Source organism: Harpegnathos saltator, unplaced genomic scaffold, assembly GCF_003227715.2.
Source record: "Harpegnathos saltator strain DR-91 unplaced genomic scaffold, Hsal_v8.6 scaffold7, whole genome shotgun sequence".
Taxonomy (NCBI): Eukaryota; Metazoa; Arthropoda; class Insecta; order Hymenoptera; family Formicidae; genus Harpegnathos; species Harpegnathos saltator.
Window position 1 is genome coordinate 1,551,036 of NW_020230537.1, and position 14,283 is coordinate 1,565,318.

A 14,283-nucleotide genomic window follows, 5' to 3' on the forward strand; every position below is an offset into this window, starting at 1 on the left:
AAATATCATACATATAAGGTGATTCTCTTCGTACTTTGTTCATAATTTGCAATATAATTTTGCCTAGTTCGCGGGTCTCCGCGATAGGTCTCTAGTATGGCTCCTGTAGACCTTTAACTAGAAAATGGCGTGTGGACATTGTTTCGGAACAGTCCGGAGTCAAAAATAGAACCAACCAACCAATGAATAAAAAAAAAACGACTTAACGGTATAGGTCAGATTGAACTTTTTCTATTTTCGATAACACAATTGATAACATGTAAGACGGATTTTTATTTGTGTATCTATTGATGAGCAAATTCGTGTCTAATCTGAGACTATAAAAGACAATCTTTGTTATCGTTTATTCAGGTAAACTCAGTGGTGGAAATGACAAGTAGATAAGAATGAAGAAAACGCTGTGACAGCACGAAAAAATTGCTGATTATGTAATTATGTCTACTTTGTAAGACAAAGAACGACACGTGGTACATAATCGCACGGGAGACGTTATTTTTTTTATTTTTTTTTCGCCTTATTATCTACAGTGTATCTCGTATAAATGTTTCGTAAGTGCGGTTTTGTCAGGCATCTTTGTGGTGCTGTGAATGCGTCCACGGAAGCTGCTGTGGTAGCAAATACGTCAACTCGAGTAAGCGTTATCTCATATGTATTATCAGATGCATCTTTTTAGTTTTTAATGTCTGTATATTACCATAAGCTTAAGTTAATTCCAAACTAGTAGTTAATTAAGATGACTGTCACAGTTGCAGCAGTTCAGAACAAGATTACAAAAGGACAAACAAGATGGAATACTCATTGATATATTTGGACGCAAACACACATATCTCAGAATATCAGTTACTGAGCGTTGCAACCTTCGTTGTGAGTTTTCTTCAAAATTGCCTGCTTGCAGCATCATATGAGTTGTCATATAATTGCAGGCACATATTGCATGCCAGCAGAAGGTGTCAAGCTCACAAAGAAAGATGGTATCTTGCAGACAGATGAAATAATACAGATAGCTGATCTATTTGTCAAGGAAGGAGTACGTAAGATACGTCTAACTGGTGGTGAACCTACAGTCCGTAAGGATATCGTGGACATTGTTGGTAATATCTTCTGTCAATATGACTACTATTAATTTCATGGTAATACTACAAGAAATAATATGAGTTTTCAAAGTATCTATTCACAATTTCATCCATCAGCACAACTCAGGCAGTTGAGGAACTTGGAGCAGATTGCAATCACTACAAATGGATTGACCTTGACTCGTCAGTTGCCAGCTCTTCAAAGAGCAGGATTAGATGCATTGAATATATCCTTGGATACTCTTCAGGAGAAGCGCTTTGAAATGTTCACACGCAGGCAGGGCTGGTCAAGAGTTATGGCTGGCATAGATCTTGCAGTTCAGCTTGGCTACAATCCTGTAAAGGTAATATAAAAAGAAATTTGGTATCACAACTAAGTGACTAAGACTATGACTAAGTATATTTATAATTTAATAATCAGGTCAACTGTGTCATAATGAGAGGGAAGAATGATGATGAAATAATTGATTTCATCGATTTCACGAGGGATCGCCCTATCGATGTACGCTTTATAGAATATATGCCATTCCAAGGGAACGAGTGGAAGGAAAATAAGATGGTGCCGTTCGACGAGATGAAAAAAATAATCCGAGATAAATATCCGGATTTCCAGGCTTTACCGAATCAGCCTAACGACACGTCCAAGGTCCAATTCTTGTTGATAATTTAGCCCAATTATTTAAGAATGTACGATACATTGTCGTGTTCTCTTGCAGGCTTACCAGGTGCCAGGATTCGTAGGACAAGTTGGATTTATCACGTCCATGAGCCAACATTTCTGCGATTCGTGCAACCGCTTGAGAATAACAGCGGATGGGAATTTGAAGGTGTGTTTGTTCGAGGGAAAAGGCGAGGTCTCGCTTAGAGACGCTTTGCGAAGCGGCGCGTCAACAGATGCACTTAAAAATCTGATAAGAGGAGCGGTGTCGCGAAAGAAAAAGCAACATGCAGGTACGCGATACATATCGAGATTGGACTTGACAGAACATTACACTTGATGTAACGAAGTATCATCAAGAATATCTTCAACCATCTGCAGAGAGGAATCTCCTTTCTGTTGTTTCCTCCATTTCGTTTCTTTTTCGCATTCCTTCTCATTTCTGATTAATTTTACGTCAACTGCTGCAGTGTCGACAAACCGATAAACCGAGACATTTACATTTCAGGCATGATCAATCTTACTCAGATGGAAAATAGGCCGATGATCTTGATCGGGGGTTAAATTGGTAATCGTTGCGATAATTAGTCGACTGTGTCAAAGTGTTCGGCTTTGTCGAGACGCGCACAGACGTGTTCTAAATTCCGAGAGTTTTGTGTTTATGACCCTCTCAGTGTAAAGACAAAAAGAGAAAGAGAACACAACGACCGCACGGAAGCAACTTTATATAAAACTAAAGTTAACTAACGTAATGTTTGCATTGCAGTGAGTCGTAAGACGAAATTAGCGCAGAAATCACGTAATGTCACGCCGGCTGGGAACGCGTGGCACATATATCCGTCGCACGTGTTCACGTGGCTTCAAAGTAATGCGAATGTTAGAATGTATTCGTCGTTATCGCACATAGACGAGACCGGTAAGGCCAACATGGTGGACGTCGGGCAGAAGAGCGACAGCAAGCGTGCAGCGGTCGCGGTGGGATTCGTGGAGGTTGGTCCCGTTCTCAGTCGTCTGATTGCGGAGAACAACGTGAAGAAGGGTGATGTATTGTCGGTAGCTGAGCTGGCCGGCACCATGGCCGCTAAGCGTACCCCAGACCTCATACCGTTGTGTCATCCTCTCTCCTTGACTTACGTCAAGGTGAGAGCGAGGTTGGCTGAGGACGAGCATCGGGTGGAGATCACGTCGGAAGTGAGATGCGATGGTAAGACCGGCGTCGAGATGGAAGCCTTGACTGCCGTGAGCGTAGCGGCGCTCACGATCTACGATATGTGCAAGAATGCAGCCGCCCCTGGCACGATGAAGATCCACGGTATCGAACTGCTATCGAAGACGGGTGGTACGAAGGGCAACTTCGGAGTAGATAAGGCGAAAAAACGATAAAACTTTTGACATTCGTCGTTGATAACGCGAGAGATCCGCTGGTCTTTTATGTTCTCCGCGGACGATGTGATGCGATAGGATTTAGTACAAAAGGGTCTAAGAACGTCAAGGAATTTAGGAGGATATTCCGTTGTTTAGTTTATTTTATCTCCGTGTTATTGTTATACTATCTTGACACGTGTGTGTACGGATAGTCGTTTTATATACGTACATATATATTCTATGTAAGATTTTATACACACGTTATATATTTGTCACAAATGGTGAGGGAAGATGCGATGAAGGTATAATTATACATATATATTATCGTTATATTTGTGTATATATATATATATATATATATTTAACAAATATATGTTTTTCTTAATTTTTCTGCTATATGGGAGAACTACGCAAGCTTTGCATAATTACTAATTTGTATTTAAGATCGACGACGCTTATCGGGCGTCTCCGCTACGCATAGTATCTTTGTATCTGTTTTTACATTTTTACATGATACCTGACCAGTGCAAAGATGAACGGAGAGAATCTACTTAGGGGAAACTTGTCCATTCCGATACTGCACCGCTTTGCACCTGTTCGAACTGTTCGAACAGGATTCTGTTGTGATATGGTGCATGGCGCGAAAAGAGATCTAAATAAAAGAGGTGCTGGAAACAATGACCTTAGAGTAAGAGAGAAATTCGTTGTAAATAATCGACCGAAGTGCTTACACCTTCGACTTCCATGCGTGTCATTGATCGATTTGACATTTTGTGAGTGAACAATATACTTGAGCACTCGAACAAATACTCGAACAAACTGAAATTATTCGGAAAACTTCATTGTCACATATGAAATAATAGAAACATGCGATAAAATTGTATTAACGTGCGTCTTACTATGTAAGTCTCGCGAAGCAACAGACAGTGCGGCAACGTGTAAAACACGCGTGACACGACGATGCATCTGCAAGGCAGGATTTTCCGAATCGCGTTTCAACAAGCGGCTCAGCATCGTCGCGAGCGTAAACACGCGCGAGCGGAGAGCGGACAAAAACGGCCTTGCCTCTCCCGCAGCAATCGCGTCTTGCCTAAACTTTACCTTTTCTCATGTACATTGTAAGTTACGGAACGACCTACGTCGTACTTGTTAAAGCGTTGTGTTTGGAGAGATTTTATCGCAATATATATCATTTAATATGCATAAAGGAGTCCCCTTATCTTCGCGCCCGTCTCCGTCTGCTCCCTCGCGCTCTCCTCTATTTCCTTATTTATACATAGCGGGAAATTGTCTTGGAAATAGGCGAGTTTGTCCGTAAACCACTTTATACGCGTGGACACTTTCGCGCGAATAAAAGAGGCGAAGAAAACTCGCTCTCTCTCTCTCCCCCTCCCCCCTCTTTCCCTCTTTCTCTCTCTCTCTCTCTCTCTCTTTCTCTCTCTCTCTCTCTCTCCCGGCCCATTCGCGCTAGGTAAAGCGAGTGTGAGTGTTTGTACGTGCATATGTGTGTGTGTATATACGCCGATTGCATCGGTAAATCGCGATAACGTACGACTCTTGCGAGACTCCCCGGCTCGCCGGGATAAACATGTCTCGTCGGTTAAGGGAAATCATATCTGATGCCGACCTTTCGGCGCAATCGCACCTACTCGTGGAATGGGCACGGCGCCACCGGTGCCAGGATTTCAGAGCTTTTTCGTGTCCTCCGCGAGGAGCAAAATTCAGTGCTTGGCCCGCAACCGTATCGCACCGCCCCGTAGCGAGCTTTGACCGGCGCTGCGCGACGAAGCCGGCGGAATCGCGCGAGGGGGATTCGAAGTATTGTGTATCGTCGGGCGCGATTGTCGGCGTTGTCGCGATTAATCGTGATTAATCGTCCCAATTGCGAGCGTCCTCGGAGAGCGCGTGCTCGGAAATCGGGATATCGGGGGAATCGCACGTTCGCCGCTCGTTCGCGCGCCGGAGTGATTTCGAAAGAGGAGAGAAGGAAGTGCGCGACGGGCAAGGGAGATTATTAATTATGTAACGAGACGCGCGCTGTTCGCGTGCGCGCGTGCGGCCGGCGGGAGCGTCAAAGTTTTTCTTTGACGCGGCGAACGCTCTCGTCTCTCCCCGTCTCTCCCGCTTTCTCTCCCTTGCTCTCTCCTCCTCGCCGACGGTGGACGCGAGCGGAGCGAGCGGGAGCGTGTTGTCCGTTATGCCGGCGAGTCGCGGCGCGATCCCGCGGTTACTTTTCGAAGGGCCGACGATGGTGAGTGAGCGTTCGCGTCGGACGGTGGGCAGACGGCAACTCTTGGGCGCGGAGCGGCGCGCATGAATCGGATTGAGAGATGAGTGCGTGAAAAATGGCACCGTTCCACGGCATGGCCCTCCTGCTTCTGGGAATCGGATACCTGTTACACGCGGAACCGTTCTACGGCGTACGCGGCACCGGTAAATGTCCCCCCGCACTTCCGTCCCGCGACGCTTTTAACGGCGTCCGCCGGATACGGGCCGGTCGTCTATTACGCAAGCGAGTGTCTGTCTCTCTCTCTCGCAGTCGCGCGAGTGCCGCCGGACGGTGCGAGTTCGCGCGAGTAATCCTTCCTCTCCCTGCTCGCTGGTTTTTTTCCCGTGCTCCTTCCTTCATCTCGCCTTTTGCTTCTTTTCCGTCTTCGCGGAATAGAACGGGAGAAGATCGATCGGTGATCGGGCGGACGAGCGTATCCGCGGGGAATTCGGAGGCGATCGTAAGTGAAAGAGGAGTGTACACACGTGAAATTTTCGACGGTACCTCTCCCGCGGAGAGATTCCGATTCTCATAATTCAGATCGGACGTGACTCGTCGGCCGGCCACCGATTTTCATTCGTTACTCCCGATGATCCGTGAAATTCATTCGTTTCTCTCTGATTTTCCTCTGTTTTTACTCGCCACGAGGGATATTTAAAATCCGATGGTGACTCGATAATTTCAACTGTAATTTAGCGCGGACAGAGATAGGGAATTAATTAAGCTGGGGTTAGCGTTAATTGATATAAAATCGGCCATTATACTCTCGTTCCCGGCGGTCCGTGTATCTTCCGGTACTACGGACGCGAAATTAAATAACAAAACGGTCAAGGAGTATATGTTCATTACGGGCGGAAATAATGCGCGGAAGGTGGAAAGCAGCACTAGTAAATGTCTTATATGAGATGAAAGCGGCACAAAGAGGTCCCTGATTAAAAGAACGAAGATTACAATCCACACGTGCAATCTTCGCAATTTCTGTTCCAGAAATATCGTCATTATCATGACAGAGAGAAGAAAGAGAGTTAGAGATAGAGTTAGAGTTATATATATTTTACACTCAGAGTTTTCAAACCCCATAGGAAATACAATATTTTCAAACATCCTTTTGAGAAAGAGAGAAAGAGAGAGGAAAAGAGAGAAAGAGAGAGAGAAAGAGAGAGAGAGAGAGAGAGAGAGAGAGAAAGAGAGAGAGAGAGAGAGAGAGAGAGAGAAAGAGAGAGAGAGAGAGAGAGAGAGAGAGAGAGAGAGAGAGGAAAAGGGTAGAATTCGAATCAGAATAGTTGTGTATTATTAATTTTCTTTCGTTTTGCAAAAATATTTTCGGCATTCCTATTTCCATATAAATGCCTCGAGCAAGGGGAAAATGCACAATTAAAATATTCTTTTCCATTAAAATAATATATTTTTGTGGAATGTATTTTTTTCTTTCTCTCTCCCTCTCCCTCCCTCTCTCTCTCTCTCTCTCTCTCTCTCTCTCTTTCCACAGTAAACACGATTATATTATCGAACAAATTGTTGAACATGCAACAACGAAATCTCTCCCTCTCTCTCCCTCCCTCTCTCTCTCTCTCTCTCTCTTTCCACAGTAAACGCGATTGTATTATCGAACAAATTGTCGAACATGCAATAACGAAATCACAAGTGACATTTGAGGTATCGTTATTAATTTGTCTCCCTGTACGACTCCATGAATAATTATCATCTCTCTTTTTGTCTTTCTCTCTCTTTCTCTCTTTCATTCTGTACATACGCGCCCGCATATATAACGTGTAACGTGCAATTTAATACATGTATTCTGTTGCGAGGGGCAAAATGCGGCAAGGAATTTTATTAGGAATGCGAAATTCCGCATTATTCTCCGACAGGACGTGCAATCCCTCCGCCGGGAACATTTTCAAGGATAATAATATATCGGGCGGAGCCAGAAACGATCGCATTGGGATTTTCCCGTCTGCGAATCGGCCTCCGCGCGGAGCATTATTTTTCGTCCAATTCGTCAACTCGATCGGCCCGGCTTATTGATTCCTTCCGCGGCGAGATTCTCCGAGGGATATAAATATTTGCCACCTGCGTGTTGCGCGCGCGAGCACGCGGAAGTTACGCGTATTTATGACTCGACCCGGCCAACATCTTTCTCAGCACGATTTATCTCCATTTCAGCGTTCCTGCACCTCAACGACGACGCGTTTGGCAAGGGAGAGAAGTCGCAGCGTGGCACAAAGAGGACATATTTTTTCAAGGATACGCCGCAAAAGCTGACGGTGGCCATAGGACAGGCCGCTGTGCTGCTGTGTCGGGTTAAGAATTTAGGAAACAGAACTGTGAGTCCTGCGAACTTTCCACCCCGAGATTCGCGCCGATTTCATCGATCGCGCGACGGTGGTCTGAGACGCGCCTGAGATACATCAGATACTTGCGTTAACCCTTTCGCCGTTCGCGAGACGCGAACACGCGCCGACTTTGTCGACAGATTCTTCGCAAGCGAGCATCTCCGCACGGAATTTCGTAAGATCCGCGTCTTGCGAAATTTGCAATCTGCAATTAGTAATTCGTAAAATTTGTAAAATCTCTGCAGAATTCTCCCAGAGAGATTTCAAATTTCCCCTCCTGGGAAGAGCTTCCGAAAAATCTCTAAAAAGTTCTTTTAGAAATTCGCGATTTCTTCCGAGAAGCGTTTGAAGAATCTGTAAAAGAGAATCTTTTTTTGAAGGATTTATTTTCGAGAGAGAGAGAGAGAGAGAGAGAGAGAGAGATTTTCCTCAGCTAATTTGCACGATAATATTTGGTCCATTGTAATTTTCGACGACGAGATATCGCCTCGCCGCAGTGATTGCGATTGTGCGAAACTTCGCGGCGAAGAGTCGCTCGTGTTTCCCGATTCTCGGCCTTCCGCACTTCGAGTTCGCTCTCGGCGACTACCGAACGAGTACTTGGCGAATCTCGGCGCCCGGGCTCCGATGTAACTTATCTCCAAATTCGCGGATTCCCGGCGAGATCTTCGGGAGACTCCTCCTCGTTATAAACGCAAAACACGTTGAGAAACGAGCGAGAGACAGGCGGACAGGCCTTGAAAGGGCCGGCGGCGGCGAAAGGGTTAAAAGCGGTATTGCAGTTACTTGTAGCTCACTCGGGACTCCCGTATGTAACCCCAGGTGTCTTGGATCCGAAAAAGGGACCTACACATCTTAACGTCCATGTTGGCGACTTACACGAGCGACGAGAGATTTACGGTAGTCGGCAATCCGGAGACCGACGACTGGAATCTGCGAATAGATTACGTGCAACCGCGGGATGCCGGCATTTACGAGTGTCAGGTTAATACAGAGCCGAAGATATATAGAGCCGTGGCGCTGAAGGTTTTGGGTGAGTTTCCGCGAGGTAGCCCCTCCGCCCCATAAATCGCGTCTTAAAGACCCCGCACGGACATCCTTCGCGGTCGCAAAACCGATCGCTTTAACTCCCGCCTTCCGGCGATCACGCGTTTGTCTGCCGCGAGCGGGCACGACTCGCCGATCCGTTTCGGAGGAAGTAGCGGCGGAAGTAAGCGGGGCAAAGTGAAGCAAAGTAGAATCGACTCGCCGATAACGACCCGATATTGTCACGACGTAGCCGCTCCTCGTAGAGCAACGAAGCCAATGCGAGCGCGTGCGCGCGCGATGCAGCCGATGTTGCCTCTCACACACGTTTCTCTCCTCTCGGCGTTGTTGTTCTTGTCCTTATCAGACATACAGGCGCGGATCACAGGCCCCCAGGAGCTATACATTAGGAAAGGCAGCACAATCAGCCTGACCTGCATCATCGAGCTGCAGGATCTACCCCCGAGCAACGTGACCTGGTACCATGCCGGCGCGGTGATCGATTTCGACGGGCCAAGGTACGAGTCGGGCAGCGATTAAGCTTCGCGGCGCACAATTAGCCGTGCAATGGAATCATTGTTCAGCGGTATTATTGCGGACGATCACGCGTAAACACGCGCCGGGCAAATCAGCCAATTAGAGATTGAATTAGAACGACCCTTCGGGCCCCGACGTTATTCCCACGCGCGATGTTCTTCGCGGCGCGACCGAACGACCGCGCCGCGCACGCGCGCGATCAATGACCTCATTCCTCGGAGGATCGGCCGATTAAGAAGCCCACGTTTGTGCGATTAATAGAACATCTCCGCGTTCGCGGAGGATAATTTCGCGACCGGGGTGACGTCGTCTTCCCTCTACCTTGTAATCTCGCGACGAAAGTTAAATTCATCTCCGGGGATATATAAAGCGGAAGGAAGCTCTCTTGTTATCGTCTCTGTCTCCTCTTTTATAATTACGCTTTATATTAACGACAGAGCGAATTGTCGTTTTTCACGGCGTTTTATCGAAGTAAGATCTTGCAGCTTCCGACCAATTCGCCACCACGACAATCGATATTTCTCATCGCGGTAATTTAATGCGGACCAATTAACTCATTTCAAAAGACTCCGACCGCCGATGTCTCGGCTTCTTCTTCTCGACCATTTCGGTGTCTCGTTTGCTTTCCTGAAGATTTTCAGGTGTGCGCATGTTGTTATACGTGGAAAAGTGACCTCAACAATATGTCCGTAGAAAATAATTTTTTTAATTCACTGGAAGCGGGAAAAAACTGGTCGAATTAAGGTGGCAATAAACGGGAAACGAAAGTGTGGGAGAATAGTCAGGAGAATTGTTTTTCTAACAGGTATTACTATAGCGTCACAGTAATAAAATAATCTTGCACGCATATATCGCCAACATTTTTTCTTATTAGAGTCACAAGAAGATATAATCGACGCCTATAGTTTTGGCGAAGTTATGCATTTCTTCTCTTCAGCGCAGACATTCCGTTGAGTTCATTCGTTGTCACGTTGATTCGATCAATTCTGTTTTTGCGCGCGGAATACACGCAACAGGATCGATAAGGTTGAGTCACTACGACCTTGAGAAAGCATAACAGCGCGGAAACGCGTCCTGTAAGTTCCCACGTCACGGGACGCGGGTCTTACCCCCACCCCACGGCGCGTCCGTCAGCTGGCTGCCGCCGGGCCACGCGGTCGTTGACCGCGCTCGCGCGTGCGCACTGCGACTTTAAAGCGACCGAGCGAGCACGTGTGGCGCGTCGGAGTTCGCTAGAGCCGAGCGCGTGCAGCGTAAACTTTAAAGAGCCGTAACGTGAGAACGAATAAACGTAGAGACGCGAAACAAAAAGCAATTTTCTCGCCGCGATACTCTCTTCTCACGTCGATTCACAGAATGCTCATGAATGAAAATTTCCCTGCGATGAATTAATTGACAAGATGCCCGTAGATTCTATTTCGTGTTTATATTACGCGATTATGACAATTCCTATTTCGTAACAATATATGATAATGATATGCTTTTTACCTCGTGTTTACAATATGACTATAACGTTGCTTCTATTTCGCAGTTATGATACGATATCATTTCTGCTTGTGCGTTTACGATACGATTATGGCAGTGCTTCTGTTTCGCATTTATAACGTGATTACGACTGAACCTCTGCTTGTTTTAGCGAGTTCAATTAGCCGAAACCCTAGCGTGTTTACCGGTCGCTATGAAACGTCCGCGTGCGCGCGCGCTATCTATGTTTCTATTATTTATACGACGGAAGATAGCTCGCGTGGATAGCGAGTTCATTGCGATCGGAGGGCGGTGAATCGTTGGCGGCGGACTGACGGTAAAACGCGGGTATGCGGGTCCGCGGCGTATACGGCGGCGCGCCGAGGGGAATACGTAAACACGCGATAAAGCACGCCCCCGTGGATTTTGGCAGGAACTTTCGCAAGTCAGCTAATGCTTTTATACGTTCGGCAGGGGCGGCGTATCGCTGGAGACGGAGAAGGGTAAGCGGGGCACCACCAGCAAGCTTCTAATAACGCGCGCCCTCCTTAACGATAGCGGTAATTATACATGCGCGTCGAGCAAAGTCACTCCTGCGAGCGTCATGGTGCACGTGCTAAATGGTGAGCAAAATACCGGGGCGCGTGTGTGCATGTATGTACATGTGTGTGTGTATGTGTGTGTGTGTAGGTATGTGTGTGTAGGTGTGTGTGTGGCGTGTGGAAGCGATAGTTAATTTGGAAATTCTCCGTCGAGCGGCCGAGTGAGCGAGCGAGCGTAACGTTACGAGATTATCCCCGCGGCACTTTGTGATAAGGGAATATTTGTTTTAATTTCGAGCCACGCGCGTCGCGACGCGACGCAACGCGACGCAACGTGACGTACCGAGTAGAGTCCTGCACGATCGGCGCTTTCCAGATTTTAGTTCGTGCTTCATTACACTAATGTATTTGACGTAAATAATGCGGCTGATCGTTCAAATATTAATTGCCTTTGTGATAACTGTTTAACGCGACAGAGGAATAGGAAAGCGATATAGAGAGACAGAAAGAGAGAGAGAGAGAGAGAGAGAGAGAGAGAGAGAGAAAGAGAGAGAGAGAGAGAGAGAGAGAGATGGGGGGGAGGATGGGGGAAAGAGATTGAGGGAAACTATTTGACGTTCAATAGTAATACTCGCTGTTGCCATTGTGTTTGTATATCGGACAGTGAAGCAGCGCGCGCCGTTGTGACATGCGTTATTTAGCCGCGATAATGGAATGTAAACGCGTCGTTTAATAACAATTTCTAGCGACGCCATGTTTGCAGTCGCTTTAATGACGTATATATTACTTCGATATATCATGCGAGTTCGATAACGCATTGGCCGGTTGATCGTGATCAATTGTGTCGACACAGTCGAGTCATCCCGGCAGTGACATTCCTGCGAGTCCCAGGCCGATCATCATCGCAAGGGTGGTCGCCTGCCTTTTCCTCCCTCCCCCGTTTCCCCGTATCATCTCGCCCGCTCTCGTTCTGTCTCGCGCCTCCACTTTCGATGAGTCGTTAATAAATTTAACGTTCGTTAGCGAGCATCCGAGAAAGATCGACGAGAGGCTCTGTCTCCCGCTAATGATCCAGAGGCAGAGCGAGAGAGAGAGATAGAGAGAGAGACAGAGAGAGAAAGAGAGAGAGAGAGAGAGAGAGACAGGGAAAGGGGGAGGGAGAGAAGAACAAGAGGCGACGCAGGACAGCGACGAGTTTCAGCCGTCCGCTGTAATTTTCTTTCCAGGCGAACATCCTGCAGCGATGCAACACGGCGGCACCGGCGACGCAAACAGGAGACTCATTCTGCTCGTCCTGATTTTCCTCGTCGATACGATGTTCCGGTGAACGCCGTCGCCGTAGCGCACTTGGCCCCTTCCGGCGATCTCTCTTCCTCCCGTGTGCGGGAGGCCTCAAGGCCTCTGTTCCTCTGAATTTGCGTTCCGGAGGGACGCTGGCGCGCGAAGAACTCCTCGGCGGCGAAAGAAACCGACGGGACTGTACATAGTGCGCGCGACTCCCACCGCCAGGGAGGAAGCGTACCTCGCCGTTCCCGTCCTCGTCTGGCCTCCACGAGACTGGCCGGAGGTACACTATGTGTTAACGCTAATTTTAGAACCACCGGAACTAGACGCAACGTACGCTCGCGAATCGCAACGTCGTCTTGATCGAACCCCAACTCGCCCGCCGCGATCAACGGATTAACCCCCTCCTCCTTCGCCCTCCCTCGCCCCAGTCGCATTTACTTGTCTGGATTACTCGGATACCTCTCGAATAAGCCGCTCAACTACACGATACCCCTGTTCGAGATGTCGCACAGTACGGATGTAACATGTATGTAATGTAATAAACCTTTTGGAGTTACCATCTATGCCTCTGGGTTTCTATCGATCACTCTCTCCCCCCTCCGACCATGCCCATGTCCTCACTGAGACCAAAATATCCTCTCGCTGTTCCTCTGCTCCTTTCTCGTCCTTTCTCTTCACGATCGTTCAACCGATCAATCGTGCGAAAGCTATGGTTTTTTTTTTCAAGCAGGTCTCCGCGATAATCTTGTCGCCGTGCGGCAATCACGAAGTCGCGCACAGCTGAGGAACATCGCGATTGCGGCACGTCGTTGGGCTCGGGATCGAGCAGCGATTCCTGCCGGGATTACAGCTCTGTACACATCTTCGGTAACGCTCGGAGCGGTAAGTACTCGGGCGACAAAAAGCCTCGTCCTCCAGCAGCTGAACCCCACTCGACTCGCGCATGGATTTCCAGGACCAACGCGAGCCTAGAGATCGATGCTCCTCCGGAGCCACCAACGTCTTCGTGCGCGGGCCACGTGCACGTTGCGAACGTGGGAGTCGAGGTTTACGCCTGCAAGACACCGAGCTCCGTTTATTTAAAGCTCGATCTCGCAAGCCGAGCACGAACGTCTTCGCGCGTTAGGAAATCACGCGAGCAAGGGCGGCCGTGACGTACTCTCGACGAGCTTCGCGAAGGGATCGGCTGGTCCCTTCGCTTCCGTGCTCGGAATTCTCCGCTATTGCGCTCTGATCAAATTAGCGGCTGGCCACACGGCTACACGTGCGCAGTCACTCGCGGATTCACTGCTCGCCGAGAGCGTCGTGCGAGAGCGGAGCACGTAATCTTCGGAGCCAGCTTTTCGCGCGCTGCAATAAATTGCGCGCTGTACAAGTACAAAGTACAGGGTACTTCGCGATACTTGGCCGGCGCCCGCGCGATACGTACGAACCGACGACGCCGCCGATACATCACTGATACACACAGAGGAAGAAGAGAGAAAGAAAGAGAGGAGCGGGGGGAGGGGGAGAGAAAGGGAGAGAGACCCGGGCGCCGTCGGACAGCGTTAACGTGACGGCGTTAAGTGCAGTTAAGGATCGACAGAAAATAATCCTTGAGAGAGCGCGCGCGTGACGTGCCTTCCCGATGCGTCCGTTGCGCGTCCCCAAGAGTGGCCTCGAAAGGTCAGGGCAGCTCATAGAGAACGCGGTCTACCTGGTCTGCACCGAAGCGGCCAGGGAGAATCGC

At 48.3% G+C, this 14,283-nt stretch overlaps 3 protein-coding genes across 4 annotated transcripts; all 3 read left to right on the forward strand.

The window, feature by feature from the left end:
• Positions 1 to 541: 541 nt before the first annotated feature.
• Mocs1 (Molybdenum cofactor synthesis 1) lies at positions 542 to 2,501 on the forward strand. Its single transcript, XM_025305530.1, has 7 exons — positions 542 to 631; positions 747 to 864; positions 924 to 1,091; positions 1,191 to 1,417; positions 1,495 to 1,719; positions 1,790 to 2,024; positions 2,240 to 2,501. The coding sequence occupies exons 1-7, from the start codon at positions 542 to 544 to the stop codon at positions 2,293 to 2,295; spliced, it is 1,119 nt and encodes a 372-aa protein (XP_025161315.1). The 3' UTR covers positions 2,296 to 2,501.
• Positions 2,502 to 2,569: 68 nt separating this feature from the next.
• On the forward strand, positions 2,570 to 4,303 carry LOC112590036 (cyclic pyranopterin monophosphate synthase-like). Its single transcript, XM_025305532.1, has one exon. The coding sequence runs from the start codon at positions 2,614 to 2,616 to the stop codon at positions 3,112 to 3,114; it is 501 nt and encodes a 166-aa protein (XP_025161317.1). The 5' UTR covers positions 2,570 to 2,613; the 3' UTR covers positions 3,115 to 4,303.
• A 497-nt stretch (positions 4,304 to 4,800) lies between these two features.
• Positions 4,801 to 13,126, forward strand: LOC105190573 (contactin-4). 2 transcript variants are annotated; one of them, XM_025305539.1, is made up of 6 exons: positions 4,801 to 5,529; positions 7,529 to 7,689; positions 8,521 to 8,731; positions 9,092 to 9,242; positions 11,200 to 11,285; positions 12,494 to 13,126. In XM_025305539.1, the coding sequence occupies exons 1-6, from the start codon at positions 5,442 to 5,444 to the stop codon at positions 12,592 to 12,594; spliced, it is 798 nt and encodes a 265-aa protein (XP_025161324.1). In that variant the 5' UTR covers positions 4,801 to 5,441; the 3' UTR covers positions 12,595 to 13,126. The 2 variants fall into 2 exon arrangements, with proteins under 2 accessions (XP_025161324.1, XP_011151666.1); XM_011153364.3 differs by having other exon boundaries at positions 11,200 to 11,348; positions 12,494 to 13,125.
• Positions 13,127 to 14,283: the final 1,157 nt, after the last annotated feature.